General features: G+C 39.3%; 1 protein-coding gene across 2 annotated transcripts in view; it reads right to left on the bottom strand.

The window, feature by feature from the left end:
- cntn3b (contactin 3b) overlaps positions 1 to 23,798 on the bottom strand; it is a 55,044-nt gene that overhangs the window by 21,794 nt on the left and 9,452 nt on the right. For both annotated transcript variants that reach the window (XM_039798207.1, XM_039798206.1), the window contains 6 exons: positions 15,316 to 15,491; positions 7,980 to 8,078; positions 5,970 to 6,173; positions 2,858 to 2,960; positions 2,317 to 2,501; positions 1,787 to 1,923 (listed from right to left, as the gene is read on the bottom strand). In XM_039798207.1, coding sequence (XP_039654141.1) covers positions 1,787 to 1,923; positions 2,317 to 2,501; positions 2,858 to 2,960; positions 5,970 to 6,173; positions 7,980 to 8,078; positions 15,316 to 15,491 — 904 coding nt within the window. The remainder of the gene's footprint in view (positions 1 to 1,786; positions 1,924 to 2,316; positions 2,502 to 2,857; positions 2,961 to 5,969; positions 6,174 to 7,979; positions 8,079 to 15,315; positions 15,492 to 23,798) is intronic.

Below are 23,798 nucleotides of genomic sequence, written 5' to 3'. Positions count from 1 at the left end.
TTACTGGTGCACCATGAAGGGAGGAGGACAGCAGGAGAGGAGAAAGAGAAAAAAAAGCTTAAAGAGCCTTGTGGCATTCTACGTATGTTCAGCTTGGAATGGGGGAAGAGATGAGGAGGCGGTGGTGAAACTGCAAAACCTAAATCTTAGACACACAGAAAATTACCAATGTTGAGCACCAGCAGCATATTAAAAAAGTAATTTATTTTCTGTGGTTGTTCAGTTGGAAAAACTATGATGACAGCTTGGATAATGACTTAGAGTGATTTTTAACCCAATGAGGTAGTCAGACATCCTCAAAGATGCAGGGGGAGTGGCTTCTTACAGTGCTATCTTAAATATGGAAACATATCCAAAGCTGGAGCTTAGTAAAAAACAACATATTCCTGAGGTACAAAGTCACCTTACCACATAAACACTGCTAACCTTCAGAATGAACCAAATTAACTTTGTAGCATGTTTCTCCCGATAATTACATCTTTGCACTTGTTTTGTTTCATTTGCTGATTTTAAAGGGGCACTTCACCAATTTTACACATAGTGGTAAGTTTGGCCGTCATCAGGGGTGAAAACAGTCACACACTGTTTTCTGTGGGTCCGAAGGGACTTTGAGAAAACCATGAGGATATCATATTGGCCTTGGAGACTACAATTTCTTTTAGAAAAAATCCAGGTAAAAAAACTGGAAGTGTGGTGTTTGACGGGTACATCCAGACAGAATGCAAATTTTCCCATTGCATAATTTGTACAAATTTGACCGCTGGGTAATTTGCGTTTATTCACCCCAAACGACTGTACTATAGTTAGCTGTAAGCTAGCCAGCAACGTACACACCGACGGTGTGTGTTGTATTGTGTCTGCGTGTTTGTGTCCAGGTCAGCCTCTGACTAAACTCAGAAATCCGGTTCTTTATGTTATTTTCCTGCAATCTCTCTTCCTTTTCCTCTCGTCTCTAAGTTTATGACGGAGATTCATAAAGTCCCGGAATATAGGCAAACGTTTGGCTTAAGTTGAGAAATATTCAACTCAGCCAGGCACTTCATTGCATCAATTTGCGTCAGTCTGTGCTGCTCCAGGCGAATTTGCATCTATTTGAGTCTCTTCATTGACTGTATGCAATCTCGCATAATTTTACCTTGCCTTCTGTCTGAACACACCCCAGTTACACAGGGCCTTAACTTGCAATCTGTATCTGTATATGTTATAAGTAAAGAAGACATGCTAGCACGCTGTAAATGTACTCAAAATGTATTGTGATCAAAATGTGATTAGATCAGCAAGACAACATTTGGAGGTACAGCTTGAAATAATACAAAATAAAGTTGAAAAGTCTGTAGCTAGCAAGTATTCAAGTGCAAAGTTGATTTAAAAATGAATGCATATATAGAGATCAGATCCCAAGAATCAAGATAACGTGAATGCTAACTAATCAAGTATAAATGCAAAGGCCCTGTGAATCAGATGTCATTATACACATAGTATATACAGATAGCATGTTGATACCAGGTATAAATGGGCACTAAACGTCAGAATGCCTCTGGCTCTTTTCTAAATCTGTCTGCACCATAATGAAAGCACAGTACTAAATATCTGGAGTACCCCTTGCATTTCATGAGCAGTAGTTCTACCTAAGTGAAAAATTGATCAAAGGTTGAATCTAGCCATCAAAGGCCAGTTCTGATCCAGAAGATGCATTCATCCAAGACAGAGTACATTCGCAAATTAATCTTTTAAACTGTTTCCTTTAATTTTTCATTACAGTGAGGAGTCTAACATATGTCCATACCTCAGCCATCAGTTGCTCCCCATTCTTCAGCCAGCTGTAGGATGGTTTAGGCTTTCCATTGGCCTTACACTCCCACAAGAGGTTTTCCTCGATGGACAGAGCTGTGTCCGTCATTGTCTGGAGCCAGTGAGGTTTGGCTTGGAATAAATGAGAGGATTATCTTTTCAAACGTATGTTTTAATTATGGAGGCAGTGGATTAGTAAAGAATGGCATCATAAATCATGAAGCCTTGCAACAAATCATCAAAGTTTAAAGTGGATTATCAGCATAAAGAGGAATGGTAAACATTTGAATATCGACTGGAAATGTTGGGCCTCTAAAATTATATTCACTTTTCGAGCCTGGATGCATTGCTTGTACTGTAATTTCATGGCAACATTATGCCCCACACATTGTAGACAAATCGTTTTTCTGTCAAACAAATGAGATTAAAGCTGCTGGTCACATGCATGTTTCCTGTCCAAATACAGATTCACATCCATTCCCATGTCTCCCTGCGTTCTCTGTCAATTTGAAATGGTTCACTAACCATGGAATGAAATACGACCCCGTGCAGCATTTTTGCCTCGCCGATTCTCTGCCATACATTCGTATGTCCCTGAGTCTTCCTGCTGGAAGTTAGGGATTTCAAGGACAGCGTTTGAATTCTTCATTTTCACTTTGCTGGGGAAAGGGATGCCACTGGTTCTCCTCCAGCTTATTTCTGGAACGGGGCTGCAAAAGACAAACAAAAAAGTTCCCATGATGGCAACTGTCAGTCACAGTGATCAAAGTGCAATTAAGCACAGAAGGAAAGTAGTTGAAGCAAAAGCCTTGTGAGTTATTGTTCTCTACAAATCACAATGTGATTGCTCTGATATCAGAAGCTCTTTAAAGAACTTTGATTTCTGCTCCCTTGTCTTGTCATGCTGCGGCCTTTGCTCGCCTATAGATTGATGAATCTGAGAATGAGTAATGTTACGCTTGTGCATCCCTAAATCATCTTGGGTAACATTAATTCATGCACGAATGAGCCTACAGCTTATGTCACACACACAAACACAAACACACACACAAGGAGGCTGACTTACTTTCCCAGAGCAAAGCATTCCAGTTTCACCACCGATTCCTTCGCAGCTGGGACTGAATCGGTGAAATGAACTTCTATTTTGGGTTCATATTCACCCATTACTCCTACAAAAGGAAGACAATAAATGACAAGCTTTTTACATTAATGATTAACAGCATACATTATACACGTGTTGGATCAAAGAGACAGCACTAACAGTGGCACAGCTAACACAAAAGTCTTAATGCATAAAGAGGAAAAGTGACCACTGAAGGCTGTTAAAGAGGAGCAAAAAAATCAGACGTGGCTTATAAAATATTCAAAGAACACATCAGGGAAAAGACTTGCTAAGGAGAGATTTATCACCTGTGGCAATGTGACTACGTATATCACTGTATGTATATTCACATCTCTGGAACAAGTCAAAGACTCCTTTGCAGAGATAGGAGTATGCCCTCTACTATTACCAAGTGCAACCCCCCAGTCTGGCAGCAAGAGCTGATTTAGGGTCCTGTGCATGTTTTCAGATTAAAGGTCACTAAAGACTTTGAAAAGCTGCAATAAGTGTTAGCATCTTACACCCAGTTAGAAAACATACAGAATATGAAATTGCATTACTTTTAACACACGATCCATACCCTGATCATCTCAATGTTTAATTAGTAATGATCTATGGAAACCGTCAATAATTCAAACTATGACTTAGCTTTGTCAGATTTGCATTTGTGCTCTAAACCAATGGTCTGATTGGGCTGAATATAAAAGTGCACATCTAAAGGCCTAGGAAGAAAACAGTACCACATTCTAATAAGGCACCCACTGTTAAACAATGGCTTTATTAATAGTTAAATTATTAATCAATTAATGCCGTGTTGATTAGTTATAATCCATAAATAACAACAACGTCTGGGTTGCCCGACTGAAAAATCCAATCGGTTAGTGTATTCTGTAATAATGCAGTTAAAGATGTTGCCAATCCATGGAAACTGTGAGTGATTATGGGGTTTTCGTTTTCCAATAAACCATCAAATCAGCAGTTATAGGCCTACATGTTTTTGTTTGTTTATTTAGATATTTTTTGGGGGGCATTTTAGGCCTTTATTTTGACAGGACAGCTGAAGACATGAAAGGGAGAGAGGGAGAATGATATGCAGCAAAGGACTGCAGGTCGGAGTCGAACCCGGGCCCGCTGCGTCGAGGAGTAAACCTCTATATATGGGCGCCTGCTCTACCAACTGAGCTATCCGGACGCCCATAGGTCTACATGTTAATCAGTAAACAGATTGTGGTCCAGAAAGTGGCGTGCTGGAGGAGATGTTCCTATGAATGGTTCATAACTGATCTATAACGTTTCTTTTTAAGTGTTAATAGTGTTAATAACAAGTATTAAGCCATTAGTGACAACTAAAAAAGCTAAATAATACCAACAACACATCACAGTGCTGACGACAGTGTGGCACAGAAAAACACAACAGCAATGATTTGATGATTGAAAAAAAACAACTTTATCAACATAATTGAAATGAGTGTACAGTATATGTGAAGCAGCTGCTACCATCTTGTTGAAATGTGTTCAATGAAATGAAATGCTGTGGCTAAACTTTAGACGTAGGCTACAATATTCAAAGCTGTGAAGCAGTCTGTCCAGGTTTAACAGTAACATTGGCAGGTGTGACTTGGCAAATGTTTTTTGCACTATAACTGGCTAACTACTCTATATAGCTGTTATCAACGAATGTAACTTCAATTTTAAAATGTAATAATCATATTAAATATGAAAATATCATGATAATGGCAAGTAACACACTAATATAATATTACTAAAAAAGACGACTAAATTGGTAAATAATTACGTAGAACAAGTTTCCTTAAGGCCCTGACACACCAACCCGACGGCCGACCGTCGGCAGAAAAGGCTGATTAGTCCGCTCCCCGAGGTCCAAAAAGTGCCTTGGAACACACCAACTTGAGCGTACGTTCTGCGCGTGCGGAAGACGTAATACGACTCCATAACAGCAGGTGGCGCTAATTTGTACTGTCGCCCAAAAAATGAAGACCGGAAATGACGAACGCATCACGTGGGTCTAGCTTCTCCAACCGAACATAATGGTGGCTTGTTTGAAATAGGATCTCATATTTTACGAAAATAGTTTGCTGAAACATTTTTCTGAAAACATTTTAAGTGAGAAATAGGCCATACAGTTGCTGAATCTGTATTCATTTCAGATCGACAAAAGTCAGTTCAAAAGATTTTCGTCAGATTTTGAGAGGCGTCCGTCACTCATCCCGCTCGTCATTTCCAGGTTAGCGCTCCACCAATCAGATTGGTCACTGAGTCCGACTGCCCACCCTCCGACCCAGAAAGTCAGGTCGGCCAAAATGAAGGCCGATGGCCCATCCAACAGACAACGGCACGGAACACACCCAACAGACTCGAGTCACTGTCCTCGCCAGACTGTCCGACGGCCGATTATCGGGTTGGTGTGTTAGGGCCTTTAGGCGATGACTTTGCATTATGCAATCACATTATTTAATCTGTTTGTTTTTTCATGTAGAAACAAGATAAGTGTGTGTGATTATGCTTGGTACAATCATTATCTTGTTTAGGCCTGTAACAATTATTACATAATTGTCTAATTGTCAAATTTTGAACATAATCGCAGTTTCTTTCTTTAACCGTAATTAATTGCGGACATTAGCTAAGGTCTTAAGGCGTATGACTGGCAATTGTTGATTCTGTTTAGATGCCAAATTGTAATTATATAAGTGATTATTGGTTGGACTATATAGTTTTGTTATTATTTCAATTGTTGACCCTATACATGTTCATAGCAACAAAAATGACAAGGGGGGGGATACATACATTTAGAAAACATGTTTTTATGATAATAAACTACACAGGCTGTGTACCTGTGTTATTACATTATCTGGGTCACATAACAGTGATATTTGAAGTGATGTTGGAAAAAGTGATAAATACATAAATGTTTTTAAATTTGACTCAAAGAGACATATTGTTAATTGCAATTTTTTCTGAGACAATTAATCGTACAGCAAAATTTGGAATTGTTACAGCTCTAATCTGGTTCAATCATTGATTTTACATGAAGTTCCCCATAGTTGAAGGCATTTACCGTCACTTCTGAGGACCAGTGGTGTGGGAGAGCTGAGCACCTTCTCCCTCGTGACAGTGTTGTTAACCACACAGGTGTAATTGCCAACATCTGAGGGCTCCACTTTAGCGATATACAGACTCCCGGTCTCCTGAGAGATGAAACGACGACTGTCTTGTTGGACAAAGTGCGGGTATTCATTGAAGATCCATGCAAATGTCAGCTCTGGAATGGAAAAAAAAAAGATTTAAATTTAGAGCAGCGATAGTCCGCTGTCATCGCTCACTCAAAGCACAAATGATTCCACACATACAGTATTAGATATATCAACCTCTATAGCTGGGACAGCTGAACCGAAAGAAGATACCCTACTGTGGCCTAAAAAAGTTTAGCATATCATGTCATTTTCCATCCCTTATCTCAGTTTCCTTGGAAAGAGATACCCAGACATGGCAAATGTAATATAGCTATCAGTGCAGAAGCAATGGGAGACCCAAGGAAAGGGAGCGAAACAAAATAGATTACAGCGCGTCAGTGGCCCTCCCCTGACACATGGCCTCTATTCCCCGGGTCCCTGAGTGACTTGGTTGGTTCGTGGGAGGCACGTACGAATGGACGGATTGATTCAGTGATGGATGGATTGGCGTACGGAAGTAGGAACATGTTGTATGGCATGGATTGGATCGAAATCCAGCTGGGAGCAGCGATGCAGATACAAAGCTCCTTTTGATTAGACAAGCAGGAGCCACAAAGTTCAGACTCAGCACAACCTCCATCTGAACTGTGTGGTTGTAATAAGCAGTGATAGAATTGTAAGCCATTGAAAGTCAAATGTCTAGTGGAAATACAACACAAGGGCTTTTATGCAACAGAAAAAGTGACTAATGCACTAAAAAAGCCCTTCGGGTAAACAAAAGGAGGACAAAAGTGACATAATAACAATTGCTTGTGACAAGATTGTTTTTAATGTATCATATTTGGGTGACGTGATAATGAATGAGGTAGTGGAGGAAAAAGCTTTTGTAGAATTCGGAGTCAACAAAGTGTAATGAGAACCAGAGGGGATACCTTATACAGTAGGCGTTAGATAAAGTTCAGTTCGTTCAAGGTTATGAAGCAAATTTATGCTTCTCAAATTCAAGAGAGAAAAAAAAGAAACAAAGGGGGAGGAATGGAGAGAAATACGAGAGAGAAAGAGGGACAGCCAGAGACGGAGCAAAGGGCGGGAAAGGAAGAAAGGGACAGCCGGCTCACACTGCTATACTTTCATTCACTTCTGAAAATGTGAAAAAACACAATAGCAGTACACTTACAGCAGCCAACCGCGTATAAGCCTATGTCAGAGGAAAGCTGTCAAACTGTATTTCACACAGAGTACTCTGACCTATTATCCCATAGACCAGCTGTACAATGCATTGCGCTACAAACTGTTCTCTTGTGAAAGAAATTGGTTCTTCCAATGTGCAAGCTACTGTATCAAGAGGGAGACAAGCTAGGCAACAGCTATTGTCCATATACTCAGAGAGGTGGGGCTGAACAATCTGCGTTTTTATCTCCTGTGTGGATTTTTTATTTAAAGAATACATTTTTAGCTTCTCAGTTGAGCAATTAAAGTATCTTTTTTTGAATGTGTGGAGGTGCATAATTATAAGGCTATACAGCCAGCAGCTGTTATAGCTTTGCATAAAGACTGGAAACGGGGGGAAACAGCTAGCCTGGCTTTGTCTGAAGGTTACAAAGTCCTCCTATTAGCACCTCTAAAACTCCATAATGACCATTTAACCAGACGAAGAAAAAAAAGTGTAATTATGAAGTTACTTTTACCACCCAAAGAGTCAGGAGTAGTCGTCCAGCACATAATGATACTGTACGTTAACATAGGGGTTAAACAAAAGAGATATAACACGTGAGATTTAGAGGTGGTGGTATGCAGATATTGTCAGGCTAGCGGACTCCCCTTGTTTACAGTCTTTGTGCTAAGCTAGGCAAACCAGCTGCTGGCTATAGCATACCCAGACTGAGCAAACTTACCTCCAGAATGTGCAGGTGGTCCACATAACAGAACCACGCCTTGGCCCTCACGGACGTTGACAGCGCTCCTCACCGTTTGAGTTTTGAAGTTATCAAGATCTGACGAATCACATGAGATCAAAATTGAGTTAGAGTGCAGCCGAAATTTTTTTAAATCATCAACAACACAGAATACACGTTTGGCGGTGTATGTCTTCTACATTCTCAAGTGTCTTTGAAAAGGATAGTTCTAAAAATAGAAGTTACATTTTGAGCACAGGGACTTTAATAGGGAATCATTGATTACACTGGGACACCTCCTGACAGCCTCCGACACTTTCAAAGGCATCTGGGGTGCTGATGAAATAGATGGACCTGACTATGTGATGTTTACCTTGCATTACTACACTTAGGCAGAGGGAAGAGATTAGGCTGAAATGGGATGAAATGAGCAGGGGGGGAAGGAAATGTGCGCGGACTGAGCATACATGGGGGAGTGTGCATGACAAATGACAGTTTGCAGTGCCAGCAGCAATAAGTAACATCATTATTAAATGTGGTGTAATCTTGCACTTAAAAGCATTAGCTTCCCCATCAATACTCTCAGCACAATCTATCCCGTGCAAATGATTGAGCAGTTGCTGGCAGACAAAACCTAAACCTGGGATGATAAACCACCCCTGGCTTCATGACTGATGGAGGGAAGCTGCCGCAGTCCGCTCTGTACTCTGTCTGCACCCTCTGGCTAACAGCCTAGAGTAAGCCTTCCAAACACAAACAAAAGAAAGTCAGTGTGACCGATAAGGGAAATTAGGAGAAGGAAGATTATGGAGAGAAGTGGGACAGAGTGTTGGTAAGATTAATGAGCAGCTCTCTGATGACCGCAGTGGAATCAAACCGAGTCAAGTCACGGCAGGACACCAAAGAGGCCACAGGAGGAGATGGCCGACTTGAAATACAGACAGAGGCAACGTCCTTCTGATCTCACCAGGCTGCCTTAGTAAATACAGAGTCTACCTCCTAAAGACATTAACGTTTCTGAGGAGCGGCGCTGGAGCCCGATTCGTATACCCGGGTGATTGAAAAAAGCAGCGGCATAACAGCAGTTGATAATTATAACAGCAATGCTTTTGGAAACAGCAGGAGGTGAATCAGAGAGCTACTAATAATTACTTAGTAGTCAAGGAAAGGATGACTACTTCACTAAGATTGTGCTAACTGGCACAGAAGAGGGCAGAGATGTAGCTAGGCTCAGTGCTGGAGGGGATACACTTTTGTCTTCTATGGCCTCGGAGCATTAGAACAAAGGGCTTCACTGGAGTGAACTGACCACACACTGTAACTCTAAGAGCTAGTCGAGGCCGAACTCACTGTAGCTGCAGTAATTCCTTTGTAAACTAAATCCATCTCTGCCATAAAAGAATGGCTGGCCTAGAGATTACAGAGAGCAACCATTACAGCTCAAAGATGATTGGTCTGGGCAACGGCGCCGCCGTATAGACATTCCCTGGCCGAAATATATTGTGCTCACCAGTGTTCATAAGCAATGCTACTTTTACCTGCTTCAGAGACCAAATAATAGAGCAGCCTCAACGTATGCTACAACTCTGGCCTTTTTTTTTATAGCTTTGGCTATTATAATAAATGGTATACTTATGATAACACTGCAATCAAAAAAGCAATTACTGAGAATTGGGAACTGGACGACATCATTACAACAAAATGTCAGATGACCAGACAGGTTGAAAACAAACCAACAGACTATTTAAAGGAGTATTCATTTATTTTTTTATTTATTTTTTTTTACTATTGAGCAGCAGTACAAGATACAACGCCAATATATTATCACCTTGAAAAAGCTGATATGGCGTCTATTATGGTGTTATGGTGAGATAGGGTTTGCAAACAGTTGCTTATTTACACATCCAGCAGTAACACTATTATTTATAGGGAGTCGTGTTTCTGGCCACCCAACAAATGTGAGAACAAATATTCCCTCTCTTTTAGCTTTCTTTTGGTCTCCATCAACTCTCTAAGGAAATCTCTGGCTCTTTGGCTCCTCAAATGTTCCACTGTGTTTACCAACAGCAGACAGACAAACTGTGTCTGTTTGTTGTTTGGTGCTGATGCAGCTAGTGTACAGTGGGTTTATCATCACCAAACACAGCTGCATGCTGTGGCTGGAGATGACAATGATGAGAGAGCTGGGACTGAAGAAAACGGGACAGTTGAGGGCCATATATAAAACCAAACAGTGAGCTGAAAGACGCTAAAAGGGCTCCACAGAGCTGAGGTGGACTGCACGGTCAGATAACGTGTCATTTTCTGTCTGTTTGTCACCACTCAGAGTCAGGAACACATTTCCACTAAACACAGTCTTTTGACCTATTGTTAAAGGTACTCTAAGCGATGTCACGCGTTTTTTAGACTACAACATTTTGTTGTCACATACAGCAAACATCTCCTCGCTATCCGCAAGCTGCTGGTCCCCTGAACACACTGTCAAAAAACACAATCTCTGTAGATAGCCCAGGGTCCACACACGCAAAGTGGTCGAACCTGGACCATGCAAACATACACAAACCATGTTCCAGTGTTCAGACCAGTAATGGACAAAAAGGATTTCTTTTTTTGGAGGGGGGGGTGTTAGTGCGCTGAAGCACAGAAGGGAGGGAACGGGATGATGAGGAAGAGGGAGGAGCGAGCTAGTCTTCGTTTTGTTTGAAAATACTTTGAACGTCAACAAGAAGTAACGTCACCCAACATCGCTTAGAGCACCTTTAATATAAAAAAAGAAGAAAAGTGCAGCTTTCAACCCATTTATTTGGCTGTGAAAACGCGATTGCATCCAAAATGTTGCTTACTCACTAGTAGATCAATGTTAAACCAGGAAGTCAGTCTGTAAACTGCATGGATGAGAGCTGTGTACTGCGTGGCAATTTATTATTGCTGCTAATTTCCCCCAGTGCTAATGGGGCTTAACTACGGTGGCCGGGAAGTGCAATGCAACATTACAAAGAATGAAACACTTTTACATTTTGGAAAACAAATTTACATTTTGGAAAACAAATTTACATTTTAGAAAACAAATTTACATTTTAGAAAACAAAATAACATTTTAGAAAACAAATTTACATTTTGGAAAACAAAATAACATTTTAGAAAACAAATTTACATTTTGGAAAACAAAATAACATTTTCGAAAACAAATTTACATTTTAGAAAACAAATTTACATTTTGGAAAACAAAATAACATTTTAGAAAACAAATTTACATTTTCGAAAACAAATTTACATTTTAGAAAACAAATTAACAAGATGCAAAACACTTTTACCAGTCCCGAAACAAATTTACAAATGACAGATTCTTCACGAAAGGGAATGTACCACATACCGGAAGTGATGAGGGTGTTGTTGGTGGCGCGAGTCAATTTGTGTTGTTGTGAGTGAGTATATGGCGTGAATGAAGTTTATGGTGACTTTACGTGTGGTCGGTGTTTGGAGTTTTATATATGGCGGACCTGACGGAAACACAGGGAACGTGTCGACAGCCGCGGCCGGATCGAGCTACAGCAGGGGGCAGCTGAGTCCGTCTGCAGCTGCAGGACCTGGAGCTCACTGCCCATTCCTGGGAGCCAAAACCGACACCACGCAGCTGGAGACCCAGGCCGCATTGCTGGGCCCGCTGGAGGGAAGGGAAGCCCGGAGAATCAGATCCAGGACTGGAACGGAGCGGACTGTCACAGCCTGCTGAAGTTTAAATCACAGGTTTCCTAAAAGGGAGTCTGGCGGGACTCGGACTGTGGACCAACGACACACGACTTAAAGTCTGCGTATAAATAAATAAATACATGCAGAAATAAATGAATCATTAGTGGGGGAGTGAGCCTGGACATTTCAGTCTGTTTAAACTTCACTTTGAAGCAGAACCTCTTAGTTCAGAAGGGTGAAGTTTCCGTTTGTACTCATATCTGTGAACTGATTATAATAAATATTCTTTGTATTAACACATTAATTAGTCTCTTTGTCTTTTTGTTTAAAAAAACTAGAACATCGCATGAGATTTTGACGATTTATAGTGATTTTATTTCCGTTAGACCTTTGCCTACATTGACGCTGATGCATTAAGGACGGCCCATAGACAGTATATAAGGCAGTGCCTCCCCTGTTCCAAGATGGCGGCTCTATTGACGCATTCGATCCATAACTGCCGTAGTCAAGGCGACATGTATACAAAACCTCATCACTTCCGGTATGTGGTACATTCCCTTTCCGTGAAGAATCTGTCATTTGTAAATTTGTTTCGGGACTGGTAAAAGTGTTTTGCATCTTGTTAATTTGTTTTCGAAAATGTAAATTTGTTTTCTAAAATGTTATTTTGTTTTCCAAAATGTAAATTTGTTTTCTAAAATGTAAATTTGTTTTCGAAAATGTTATTTTGTTTTCGAAAATGTAAATTTGTTTTCTAAAATGTTATTTTGTTTTCCAAAATGTAAATTTGTTTTCTAAAATGTTATTTTGTTTTCCAAAATGTAAATTTGTTTTCCAAAATGTAAATTTGTTTTCTAAAATGTAAATTTGTTTTCTAAAATGTTATTTTGTTTTCCAAAATGTAAATTTGTTTTCTAAAATGTTATTTTGTTTTCCAAAATGTAAATTTGTTTTCCAAAATGTTATTTTGTTTTCCAAAATGTAAAAGTGTTTCATTCTTTGTAATGTTGCATTGCACTTCCCGGCCACCGTACTTAACGATATGGGAAAATATTTTTAAACCAATATTGCGCAATTTAGTATGCGATTTCTTTAAAGTTCCTTATATATCTATCTTCACTATCTTCTTCCTTATCTGTATTACATTTTTCCAGGTCACGTTTTCCTCTATGTGTTACAATTTTCTTGATGATAATAGTTTTATATTTGCAAAACTTTCCCGGAGCCTAGAATAGATATTTTTATGTGGGTGGCATTATCCAAATGCCAAGTCTGGGCTGAGCGGGACAGGGCCAGTAGAGAAAAATGTATGTGCATTTGCAGTAGGCCAATGTTGTCATGTTCCCAGATCTCAGCAAATAACTTGATGAGAACAATGTTTTCATGATCAATGGAGATTGCCCAAACCATGAAAGACCCAGATTGTATATGAAACTAGATCTCTCTTTAAAGCGTAACTCTCGCCAAAATGCAACCTAGGGTCTTTTTGTGAATGTACCTGAGTCAAACTTTTGTTTAAAAGCATATGTAGGATGGAAGTGTCACTTTTAAGAGTTACCGTATTCTCGTTTTTCGGGCAAATGGCCTTTTGAATGGGAGTCCTAGGGGACACTTTTATGCTAGCCTCAAAATAGCTATTTTTAAAACACTAAGAAGGCTCGACACAACATGAAACTTTGCAAGTATCACCAGGGGCTCTACACATGAACTTGAATATTGAGAACATTGTTTGTGTACACAGAGTTTACTAAAAAGAAAGGTTTTGAGCAGGTTTTGAGCAACTCACTGTAGCTGTTGTTCTTCCGGTTGCCGTCTATCGAGCCAGTCAAAAATAGTCGAGGGAGGAGAGTAAAGATGGAAAGCTCCTAAAGCTTAGTTCCATATGAATGAACGGATAATTTGTTATTTTGTCGTTAGTGAAAAACAATATTGACCTTGTAGTTGAAAAAGGAGCCTCATATAAGAATGACATTTCCTCCTATGGAGTCCGTTGATTCACATTCGGAGAGAGATTTTTGACTGGGAAAATGGCGGATAGCGTAAACAACAACTGCTAACGTGAGTTGCTCAAAACCTTTTTTTTAGTAAACTCTGTGTACACAACCAATTTTCTCAATGCTTGAGTTCATGTGTAGAGCCCCTGGTGATACTTGCAAAGTTTCATGTTGTGTCGAGCCTTCTTAGTGTTTTAAAAATAGCGATTTTGAGGCTAGCATAAAAGTGCCCCTAGGACTCCCATTCAAAAGGCCATTTGACCGAAAAAAACGAAAATATGGTAAATCTTAAAAGTGACACTTCCGTCCTAAATATGCTTTTAAACGAAAGTTTGACTCGAAAAAAGACCCTAGGTTGCATTTTGGTGCGAGTTACGCTTTAAGGCAGTATGAAGAAGAGGCACTCATCAGCAAAACGGGTTATTTGTTAATGCTGTTGATTGCAATTTTGTGTTTCATATGTATTACCTTTTTGTTCAGTTTGTCTGTATGTCTGTTTGTCAGGAAAATTACGAAAGAACTACTGGCCCAATTTTCATGAAACTTGTTGGAAGGCTGTACCATCGGTCAAGGAAGAACCCATTACATTTTTGGAGCGGATCCAATTCACTGCAGGCGGTTACACAAATTATGTTTCCCTTTCGTTAACATTGCAAAATTGGGCATTTGGCCTTGGCGGAGGTCTGCGCTCTCTGAGTGCCCTTCTGGTTTCAGTTTAGTTTTTATTGCAAATATGAGCTGTGGGAGGGCAAGTACACTTACAGTGGCTTCAGCTGAATTTTGAAAGCAAGCAAACAGCAAAGAATGCATGGCATTTCTATCTTAGGGCAGTACTGGCCTCATTACACGGAAAAGCAATGTATCAGCCATGCTGATCTCCTAGACCTCCCTCACTGTGCATTAGGCAAGACAATAAATGTCAAGCAGCTCTGCAATTCACCCGGTCCCCACAAGTGAGATTCATTACTGGCTATAGGGATAATGGCAGTCCATCTCCTGAGAGGAAGTGAAATGTTCTCTATCCTTGGGACATAATCAATAGTCAGCAGGCTTGATCAAGAGATGTGAGGTGCCTCTACAGTGCCTATCTGAAAGGTAGGACCCCACTCCACAGTATCACATTCCAACCCGGCCTTTTGTCTTTTGAGCTGTAGGCTGACCGTGCAGCAGACTGTCACTGTCTGATCCACTCACAATCTTTATATATTATGCATAAAGACATGGCTGGTGATTCAAAAAGATGTAAACACTTCTTAAGCAATATTTGTGTATGTCTCCTTTTAGAGTCTGGATTACAGGGGGCGTATCACTTGGCAAAATATGAGTCAATTCGGACTGAGCATACAGTAGATGCTGTCAGAGTTGGAACCACTAATGAGAATCAATGGAGTTCAGAGGCAGTCAGAAGCTACCGCACCCACTGTGTTTGTTGCATCTGACATTTCATTCGATTACCATTTCCCCTCTTGAAAATCTATTATCAGGCAATCTAAATGAGAAATCGGAATATTAAATTTAAAAACAAAGGCCTGGGCCACAACTATATTATGCACATGTCAGACTAATATACAGCAGATACTAAGAGATTCCAAAATGTCATGACTTTGTCAGAGTCGTGCAAGAAACGTTTTAGCAATTGCAGGATCACTTACAAGCAAATTGTAGGCTGGCTCTGCGGCTGAGGATGGACCCCCACATGTTGAAGGCTGTGCACTGGTACACCCCGGTGTCTTGGTCCTTGTCCAGGTTGCTAATGATCAGGCTGCCCCCAGACATGTGACGCCGGTAGTCATTCCCCAGATCAATGAGTGTTCCATTTAGTGACCATCTGGAAAAACGCAAACACAATCAGTAGCTGAGCCCCCTGGAGATGCACGCTCACAGTGTTTATCACAGAGATCGATTTGATCGGCCACATCGTGCTGAGAAGATTAAAGGTGAGTAATAAGAGTAGGAATCTTTACTGTAAACAGATAAATTTAAATGTTGTAAATATCCCTTACAGCAACACATTGTAAACATGTCTTGACATTAAGAACAGCTATAGCTACCAGTTTTCAACAGTTTGACTTCATTCAAGTATTTTGTTTTCTACTAATGTAGGCAAAATTCCAAAACTGAGCATATTTGCTGTGGTGAGTATTGATTTTTCTCCCACTTGCATGCTGAAGTGGGTTTTATTTCATCTCAGTTTTAATTACTTACACTAAGGAGGTTATGTGTTTGGTCCAGTTTATAAGTCTGCCAGCAGAATATGTGAACAATGTTACAGATTCAGCAAAACTCAGGAAAACGCCAAGGCACTCTCTTTAGAAAAATCAAAAAGCCTTTATTTTTATGGCTTGGCCATCTTAAACCTTTAAAAAAAAACTCTGACGCGCTTCGGCATCCAAGGGAGTCAATGTTACAGATTCCATTGACATTTGGTAAAAATGTAAGTGTTCTTGTGTGAGTAGGAATACACAAAATGATGTTTCATAGCATAGTGAGAGCTAGCATTTTTTTTTAAGTTTTTGCTGTTTTTAGCCACGCTAAAGGGAATCACAATACCAATTTGACTGAAATATCCCAACAACTATTTCATAGATTAACATACAATCCTGTACAGACATTCATGTTTGACTGAGAGTCAATGAGAGTATGAATCCCACTGACTTTGGCGATCCGATGACTTTTCCTCTAGTGCCCCAATGAGGTTGACTTTTGTGATTTAGAGTGACATATCACAACAACTGATAGATGGATTGCCATGAATGGGGTGACAAATACTAATGGTTTATTGTCTGTTAGTTTTCACTATCCAGTCAATTCTAAACATCTACAGGATGGATTAGCACAACAGTTTGTACAGAAACTAATGGTTCCTCAGATGTAACGACTTTGGTGATCCCTGACTTTTCCTCTGGCGCCTTGATTGAATTGAAAGTTGGTTCACACGCATTCATGTCCACCTCAGGAAGAATTGTTATAACTTTGGTGATCCCCTGACTTTTCAGGTCAAAATTTTACTTTGTCCAATACTTAGGTTTATGAAATCCCAAACTAATGACACTCCCATCAGCCTCAGCCATATTTTCCGTTACATGAAAGTAAAAGTACTCGCTATGGAGTCAAAATGGGCTCTGTCGGTGTTACGTTATTATATATTACACTATTGGAATATTATTATTGATGCAGTATCATTTAATGTGCATTTTAATGTTTAGCTGGCTTTGCTAGCTAATGTTACTCATCTTATGTACTGTAGTGTTTGGTGGTTTAATTTACTGTATGCATTGTGTTTTATATGCTCATTATAGGCTAAGTTTATAAAATCTTCATATGCAAAGTGACAAGTAACAACAGCTGCCAAATGAATGAAGTAAAAAGGTAAATATTTCAATACTTCCCCCTAACACACTAAACTAACGTGGTTAACATGGCAAACATTATACCTGCTAAACATCTGCATGTTAGCATTGTCATTGTGAGAATATCTGCATTTTGACGTTAGCATTTAGCTCAAAGCACCACTGTGCCAAAATACTGTACAGCCTCACAGAGCTGCCTAGTCTTACTGCTGTTTATTCACGAATTAACACACTTGAATAAGAAAAATAAACATTTTTGACAAAAGCATCCCATGATTGTATATCTCTATGCGCATTTCGATGCAAATTCGGCTCCAGATTAAAAATGCTTTAACATTTTGTGTTATTAAAATTACAAATCTAAAGGACGGTGCAGCCTTGGCAGATTTATGTGCTCTCTGAGTGCTTTCTAATTAGTTCATGTTTGTGCTTCTGTGTTTCTGACTTATTGTGATCTGACACCTTCATTTTGTATTGCCTACACACCATTTCCTTCAAAGAAAGGTCACGAGATACTTTGTCATGCGTGCTCAGTTCAGATAGTGACAGCTATTAATCACAGCTACCAACAGAGGCAAAAAGCTAAATAATGTTCTTGTTGAACAACGATAACACTTTATACGTTATTACATTTCAGTCTGTCTGCGTGACAGCAAAGCATTTGAAAGAGATGCAAACTGAGTGATACCTATACAAGCATGGAGAGTAACAGGACTTTATCTCAGAACATCAACACGGATGAAAAAATTACGTTTCCCGTTCCTAATGTAATTTGAAAAAACAAAGAATTATTATAAGTCTGCCTTTGTGTCAGGACTGTGAAATGACAATTCCTATGTTAAAGAGAGAAAAAATCAATATCATTCTTTCCCCCTCCCAGGCAAACTAACAAGCTGTTAGAATGATGCTTCATGCAGTCTTAAAGGCAGTCATGGCTCTCCCCAGTCTCCTGCCTGACAGACTACAAAAGACGAAGCTGTCTTTCATCTTGTAGCATGCATTATTCATCTAACAGTCTGTTCCAGTCATTTAATCTGAATGTTCCAACAATGATATTACTTATGTGCAATACTTGTCATGACAAAGCTTCTAAGAATATATATGAAAACACAAACTCAGATATGTAATATCAACATTTCGTGTTTTGTGTTAAATTCCTTGTATATCTTCATTTGAATTCTCCATTGTCTTTTTACTCGCGTGTTTGTGCCGAAGGGATATTGTATGTGCAGGAGAAGAGGAGGTTAAATGGAAAAGGATGGGAAGCTAGTTAGACTTGCAGCCACCCAGCATGATTGAACTTAATGGGAAAGGAAGGTGGGCAGCCTGGACAGATCACACACCTCGAGAGCAGACAGCTGGTTGAGTGTGATGGTGTCTCTGCAGAATGGACACAATCAGTGAGCCACCTACCTACGCTTGCTGCAGAAACACCTGAGACAGGCTCTGTTATTAGAAGACACGGGGAATCTCGTTTGTCTTTTTGATGTAAATCCCAAAAAGATTAATGTGATTTAAAGGTGTAAGGGAAGATCAACAGGAGCAAATGGTTGACATAAATGCAAATTGACCTATTGAAAGGATCATTTTGACATTTTAATGGCAGCTATGCCACTCTTCGTCAATACTAGCCAGTTGTGAAAAAAAAAAAAATTGTCCCACATAGCAACAGTGAGAGGTAAGTGAAAAAATGTGAGACTTCACACCCAGCTGGGCTGTTATCTCTTTATACTAAAAGGTACAAAACAGAAAACAAATGCAACCTCCTCTTAATGGAGTGCTCTTTCAGTTCTGCTGTTCCAACAGACTGTTTGAATTTGAATCATAAATCTAAGAGTACATCAGGTGGAGAGGAGCTTACAGTAAGTCCAGCAGAGTCCAGGAGAACAGTCCTATTCGCTGCGGAGTGCTGCAGGCGCGGGCTGATCTGAGCATGCTCTGAATGAACTCCCCGTAACCTTGAGGTTCACATCAATTTTGCATGAGGTCTCCTCGTCAAATAGACTGGGGGATTGTACTGCAGCACACAGCGCGGTGACCACACAGACCACACACACACACACACACACACACACACACACACACACACACACACACACACACACACACGCAGAGCTTAGAGCTGATAATGCAAATTCAATTGCTGACCAGGGTACTCTCCACAATTATGTTTGTTATCATTGCTGCTGCTTTATAATATAATGATTTTCATTTGGCTTTTTATCAAATGAAAAAAAAAAAAAAAAAAATTTTATCAATATGTTTCTAATCACTCAAAACACCTATGGAATTACTGATATATTAACAGTAATATAGCACATCTGCACACTACACAGTCATAAACCCTTTACCAACACTTAGTATACCATTTACTATTGCAAATTATAGGATTTATAATCCAATGAATGAATGAATGAATGAATCAATCAATTGTATTTGTCACATGAAATCGTACAAGGTACAATTCCACTGAACTCCTTTTTCAAAACAGTCAAATAAATAGATAAATAAAACTAAACATCCTCTTACCTAATCTACATTATCGGTCGATTTTCAATGAATCCCATAACGACACATAGAACGTTCTATTTACTAACGCATGGTGGCGGTTTAATCATGCAAACGTAATAATGTGAATGTTCTATTTAACGTAACATACGCAGTTTTAAACACGCAGTAAATGTTGTGAAACGGAACTAGTTCAGTTTAGGCAACAAAAATACTTAGGGTTAGTAAAACATCGGGGATTGGCTTAAAATCAGTCATGTAAAACTACTAAAATGAGGATTTAATGTGACTTCATATTCATCAAGCTCCAGCAGAGTAACAAATTCTATATAAGTCTATATACAGTATCTGCCTATATTTAAGACCACAGGCTGGCATTCTTTCAGTTTATCCCATTGGTTTTGAAATGATCTCATAAGCCCAGGGGTCACGGTAACGGTAACCCTCCAAAAGATAAAAATCAATTCGATTTGAAACAATTTCTAGATTCAGTCCTGTTATCTAACTCTGTGCTGCAACTGAATTCAAAACATCTTCTAATCACACCCTCCCAGTTCTATTTATGTCACTGTTACCCTGAACCGACCCGTAAACAAAGGTAGAGTCATACATCTGCCTGAAGTCACATTACATGATAGCAGACACCAGCCAGAGTACTTTTTTATTCTCCCTTTCCAATCACTGCTGTGCCCTTGATCCTGTATTACAGCGGATTCATGGTAAACACAGTGACAGGTGTATTCATAAAGCACAGCGCTGAGCCCTGGAGTGTGCTCTGGCACCACACTGGACTATTTGTCAACTGAAGAACTGTCAGGGTTCCTGTTCATATATTCACGATGTCACCGAGTGGGCAAAGTGGAGGGGAGCAGTGAAGTGTTGGAAACGACGAAATTAGACGAAAATGAAGCTAACTAGCAAGGGTTATGAGCGTAGACACAAAAGACAACCTGGTATTTTCATTTTTTATCATATCTGCTCTCTCTCTCTCTAACATGTAAACCAGATTTTCAAACTTGCCCCTATTTAACCCTATTATTCTACCTCCATATCACTGTTAAATATCAGTATATATTTTCAGTACTACAGGAGCAATTACGTGAGTATGTTTCGAGGTTACATTTTAGGTGTTTTCACTCTACCTCGTCCTGCCTTTTTCAGTTAGTGGTTCCCTGCATTTTCCATAATGCATCACATTCTGCCCTGCTTCTCGGGTCTGCATATTTCCCTTGTGTGATTGCTGAGCATCAGCACTTGACGGTCTCTGCCACAGTTACTGGTAATGATCTAAAGGATAAGGCTTTTTAATGTCAATCAATCAAATTAAAAGACCAAAACCAACAATGAATTGGTGTCACTAACGTGCAGCCAAATCCTGATATATCTATGCTTGAGCTATATTGTTAAAACCATAAAAAACATTGTAATTTCCCCTTGTGGGATTAATAAAGTATAAATTATTATTATTATTATTATTATTATTATTAAAACACATCAATCAGTCACACTATTACACTGGGTGACATCTTCCTTCATTACTTTGAACATGAGCACTACAGTTTATTTTGACTCAATACCACATACACCGTTCTGCTGCTGTAAATACTGACTAGACTCTAGTCAGTATTTACGGCAGCAGAATTTTAAGAATAAATTAAAATATATATGTGTGAGCCATTTTTATATATTTACAGAGAGACAGTGACAGTGACAGTGAGAAAAATATAGAATAACACCAGCCTTATCTTTTAAGCGTTCTTTTTCCCTTTTCAATATTAATACAATATACTACTATAAAGATACACTATACCTTGTACCATACTTTACTACTGTAAAGATCTTAATTTGGGATTTTTGACATGTATATACCCCATGCTACTGAAGATAAATCTTTATTCTGTTTAAAATGAAAAAATATATATAATAATATATATATCTTGCTTTTGACAATTGTTTTTTTTTCATATATATATTTTTATATATACGATATATTGTGCCTGGTATTACTTCATACTGTACTATTCTATAGTTCATTACAGTTTTGCTGGAAATCCAATACATTGGGTATATTTGGCCACTGTCCACTGGATTCAGGTAATAGCTGACTAATAATTTCAATATTTGATACACTGTAGGATATGCAGGAAAGCTGAAACACCCTACTGCAAGAACTGATATTCTCAATGCTACAGTGGGTCCCTGGCAAGGGTTAACATCATCTTCTCTGGCAAATTCAATATTGTGTGACCTAATTTTTTTCTGTGGGTATTAAACCAAATGGATGTATTTTTCTTAATAGCTGCAGTAACTGAGGAAATTAAGTGTGGAGCTATGAATGTAATACCCTCTCGCCTGGCATATCTAATTATACAAATACTGTTCATTTACAGGGTCTAGGCCCATAGTTTGCAGACTCGAGTGAAAGTCATAGCGTGACCACCTCCAAAAGGAGTCTGCTCAGGACATTTTGATGTTCTAATTTCAGTGTTGGAGAAATAAATTGGCAAGAATTTGTGCTTTCTATTTTATTATCTAGACAAAAAAGTCCTCTCCTTGCCCGAAGGGAAACAAGTCAAGTACAATCAGTGTCAGAAAAACTGATGCAACCCAAATAAAGCTGAAAAGAATGACAACGTAAGATTAAGGGTAGAAATCTAGTGTCTTTAAAAGCATTACCAGAAATGTCAATCAACATTGGTGAGAGCTTGCTCACTCAAACATCAATTCTTGCTTTTAAACCTGGTTTCGGATTTATTTTATTTTATTTAACCGAGGGCACTGACTCTAAACAATGGATCTAATGACCTTGAAGAATATCACCAGATTGAGCATGTCTGTCTCGTACTCATCAGCTGAGTTCCGCAATGTTCGGAAGTTAGTGAACTTCAGCTACTACAGCTCTGAGGATAAACTAAAAATGGACAAAAACAAGAGAGGAGCCCCGAAAGGTTGACCAGAGACACAATAGCTTTATATAAAATCAGAGCAATTAAAAAGGGTAATAAAAATGATTTCATCAACAGATCATCTTAAGAGTGGATGATGTATATGTTGTAGTGTGTTTTAAATAATATCATACAAAACAAATATTAAGGTTGTAATAAACAGCCACAAGAATCTAAAGCTGCATCAGAGTTTTTGCATCAGTTTGCTTTTGGCCTCCACCACAAGCTAAAAATCACACATTTAACACATTATTAGCTTGTAATGTAATGTATTAGCGAACTATTGCTTATATCATTTGGAGATTTGTTAATGTTACCTGACCAACGTAAGTCAGATTTTCAACCTCCTTTTAGCTTTGTTTTGGTCTCCACCTACTCCTGGCAAATACATCTGGCACTTTAGCTGCCAAATGCTCTACTAGTAAATTCAAGTCAAGTCAGTTTTATTCAATATCACAAATTTTGTCTCAAGGGACTTCAGAATCTGTTCAGGATATGACAATCTATATCCTTAGACCCTCGATTTAGATGAGGAAAAAAAAACTTTTAACGGGGAATAAAATGGGGAAAAAATAGTAAAAGTAACAGAGTAGGCATGAAAGAGGGATCCCTATGTTCACTCACTAGTCGCTAATAAGTTGTTTATTTGCTGTTTGGTTCTGGGCAAGTAGCCTAAAGTCCGTTTATCTGAGCTTATTTGCTAAAAACAGCTGCCTTCTGCTGCACAAAGAACCAGAAAGAGAAAAAACTCTTCCACAACACAAGTGAACGTCAGAATGCTTTAAGTTGCGGGTGAAATAATGCAAGTGATGGTTTCGACTGACTATCCTGAGATAGCTCAGATTGCACAATAGGTACAATGATATCCCCTGCTGCTGTGCCTGGACCATGTTTTCAGCGCAGACACATTATAGGAAATGTAAGCATTTAACAGAATGTCACTCACAAGGTTATTGCCTCTCTGCCGTGCTTGCTGTGCATCTACATGGTGCTGACCAAGCTCCGAAACACAATCTACCAAAAAAAAAAAGAATACACCGCCAGCTGCCATTTTCAGGCAGGCTCCCTGCACCGCCAGGGAATAGCAAGGGAGATATCGAAGGATCTGTGGTGCAAATGAGTCGCTGGAATCTCCTTGTCTCTCCTGATGATTTCTTAAGCCATGCACCATATTATAAATCATCAGCTTTAGCCGTACTGTGGCTTAAATCTTATCATTAATAAAGTTAACCCCACTAATATCTGAGGTGTTGGCATATTCATCAACCATAGTGGCGGCTCCCTGACTCTAACTCTACATCATAGCCTAGGCTGAGACAGATACGCTTTTTC

Source organism: Perca fluviatilis, chromosome 4 (genome assembly GCF_010015445.1).
Source record: "Perca fluviatilis chromosome 4, GENO_Pfluv_1.0, whole genome shotgun sequence".
Taxonomy (NCBI): domain Eukaryota; kingdom Metazoa; phylum Chordata; class Actinopteri; order Perciformes; family Percidae; genus Perca; species Perca fluviatilis.
The sequence above is the reverse complement of the archived record's forward strand: the minus strand, read 5'-3'. Positions and strand labels throughout refer to the sequence as shown.